General features: G+C 43.5%; 1 protein-coding gene across 1 annotated transcript; it reads left to right on the top strand.

The window, feature by feature from the left end:
- Positions 1–300: 300 nt before the first annotated feature.
- LOC115961908 lies at positions 301–1,212 on the top strand. Its single transcript, XM_031080805.1, has one exon. The coding sequence runs from the start codon at positions 301–303 to the stop codon at positions 1,210–1,212; it is 912 nt and encodes a 303-aa protein (XP_030936665.1).
- The last annotated feature ends 794 nt before the right edge of the window (positions 1,213–2,006 follow it).

Below are 2,006 nucleotides of genomic sequence, written 5' to 3'. Positions count from 1 at the left end.
TAAGGACGGCCCAGTTGCGATGATGTACGAAGTAGATGTGGGCTGTGTTGCGGAAAACTTAGGCCCAAATAGCGGTCATTGGAAGAGAAGGGCCCGGGCTGGTTTGTGTAAAGAAAGTAAAGAGATGTTCGGCCCAATTCAGAGGAAAAGAGAAGGACCTACACAACTGGAAGAACTTGACCAGCAGCTCAGAAATACAAAACGTAAGAAGGGTGAGGCGCAAAGCAAGGAAAGTACAGGGAAAGCAAAAATCAAGGATGGCAGAGTGGCGGTTGCTGCGAGGCAGCACCGCCGAGCTCAATGACTATCCTAGTGTGGAACTGCCGGGGAATGGGATCAGCTCCAGCGGTTCGTGCTCTCGCCGATGAGGTGAAAGGTTGCGATCCGTTATTGGTTTTTCTAGCAGAGACCAAAGCAACTCATAATAGAATTAAAGGTCTACAAAGAAAAATCGGTTTGACACAAGGAATTTCGGTCAAGTCAGATGGCCGTAGTGGGGGTTTGGCTATGTTGTGGAAAGAAGGGTGTGATGTTCGTTTGAAGAGCTGCTCCAATACACATATTGATGTGGTCGTGAGCGAAGGAAACGGTGAACAGCCGTGGCGTGCTACGGGGTTTTATGGACACCCCGATTCAGGTATGAGATCAATCTCCTGGGATTTACTTGTCTCTTTAAAAAGTCAGTGTCAAATGCCTTGGATTGTGTTTGGGGATTTTAATGAGATTCTTAATTATGATGAAAAGTTGGGTTGGTTGGAAAGAGATGCTAGGCAGATGAAAGGGTTTAGAGATTGTTTGTGTTATTGTGGGCTTATTGACATGGGTTTTGTGGGTCAGCGGTTTACCTGGTGTAATGGGAGATTTGGGGAACAACGAACGTTGGTTAGGTTAGATAGAATGGTAGCTAATGAGGAGTGGTTAAACTTGTTCCCGGAAGCGAAGGTTTATCATAGAGCAATGGCAGCTTCTGACCATTGTTTACTGTCTCTGTCTCTTAGAATGAGAGGTCCAAAAAGGGTAGTTAAGAGAAGATTTATGTTTGAAGAGATGTGGACTAGGGAAGAGAGTTGCAGAGAAGTTATAGAATCGGCGTGGGATCCGTGGAATTGTAGTCCAGCAATGTCAATTCAGAAACGTCTTCAAAGATGCAAAGGTCATCTTCAGGATTGGAACTACAAAGTATTTGGGAATGTTAATAGAGTTCTGAAATAGAAACAAAGGCGCCTACAGCAACTGGAAGAATTAAATTTGCTTCATGAGTCAGCGGAAGAGATTCAAGGCTTAAAAAAGGAAATAAATGAGGTGCTATTTCGGGAGGAATTGATGTGGAATCAGAGATCAAGGGCGCTATGCATCAAATGTGGAGACCGGAATACTAAGTTCTTTCACGCCACGGCCAACAATCGACAAAGAAAAAACAGAATTGAAGGAATTTGTGATCCGCAGGGAAGATGGAGAGAGGACAGAGTGGTGGTTGAAAATATAATTCTAGAGTATTTTACTGAGATCTATAGCACATCCTACCCAACAGAGTTTGAAGCAAGTCTTGGTGCTGTTGGCAGAAGAGTTTCAGAAGCAATGAACACTAAGCTCCTGAGGGAATTTAAGGAAGAGGAAGTGTGGCGAGCCCTTATGCAGATGCACCCAACTAAGTCCCCTGGCCCAGATGGTATGTCCCCTATATTTTTTCAAAAGTATTGGGATGTGGTAGGTCCTCAGGTTATTCAAAGTGTTATGCATATAGTTAGAACTGGAATAATGCCTAATGGACTAAATGATACATACATCTGCTTGATTCCCAAAGTGAAATCCCCCCAAAAAATTTCTGAATATCGCCCTATTAGCTTGTGTAATGTGATATATAAAATTGTATCCAAGGTTCTTGCTAACAGCCTGAAAGGGGTACTTCTAGAAGTGGTTAGTGATGCTCAAAGCGCTTTTGTTCCTGGTAGACAAATCACAGACAATGTCTTGGCTGCTTTTGAAGTCATGCATTGCATCAATCA

The sequence above is a fragment of the Quercus lobata genome, chromosome 9 (genome assembly GCF_001633185.2).
Source record: "Quercus lobata isolate SW786 chromosome 9, ValleyOak3.0 Primary Assembly, whole genome shotgun sequence".
NCBI classification, from domain to species: Eukaryota; Viridiplantae; Streptophyta; class Magnoliopsida; order Fagales; family Fagaceae; genus Quercus; species Quercus lobata.
Note: the sequence above shows the minus strand (reverse complement) of the source record. Positions and strands in the feature narration are given on the sequence as shown.

Excerpts from the sequence above, each read along its gene's own strand:
- LOC115961908 (XM_031080805.1), top strand. The coding sequence starts at position 301 with ATGACTATCCTAGTGTGGAACTGCCGGGGAATGGGATCAGCTCCAGCG.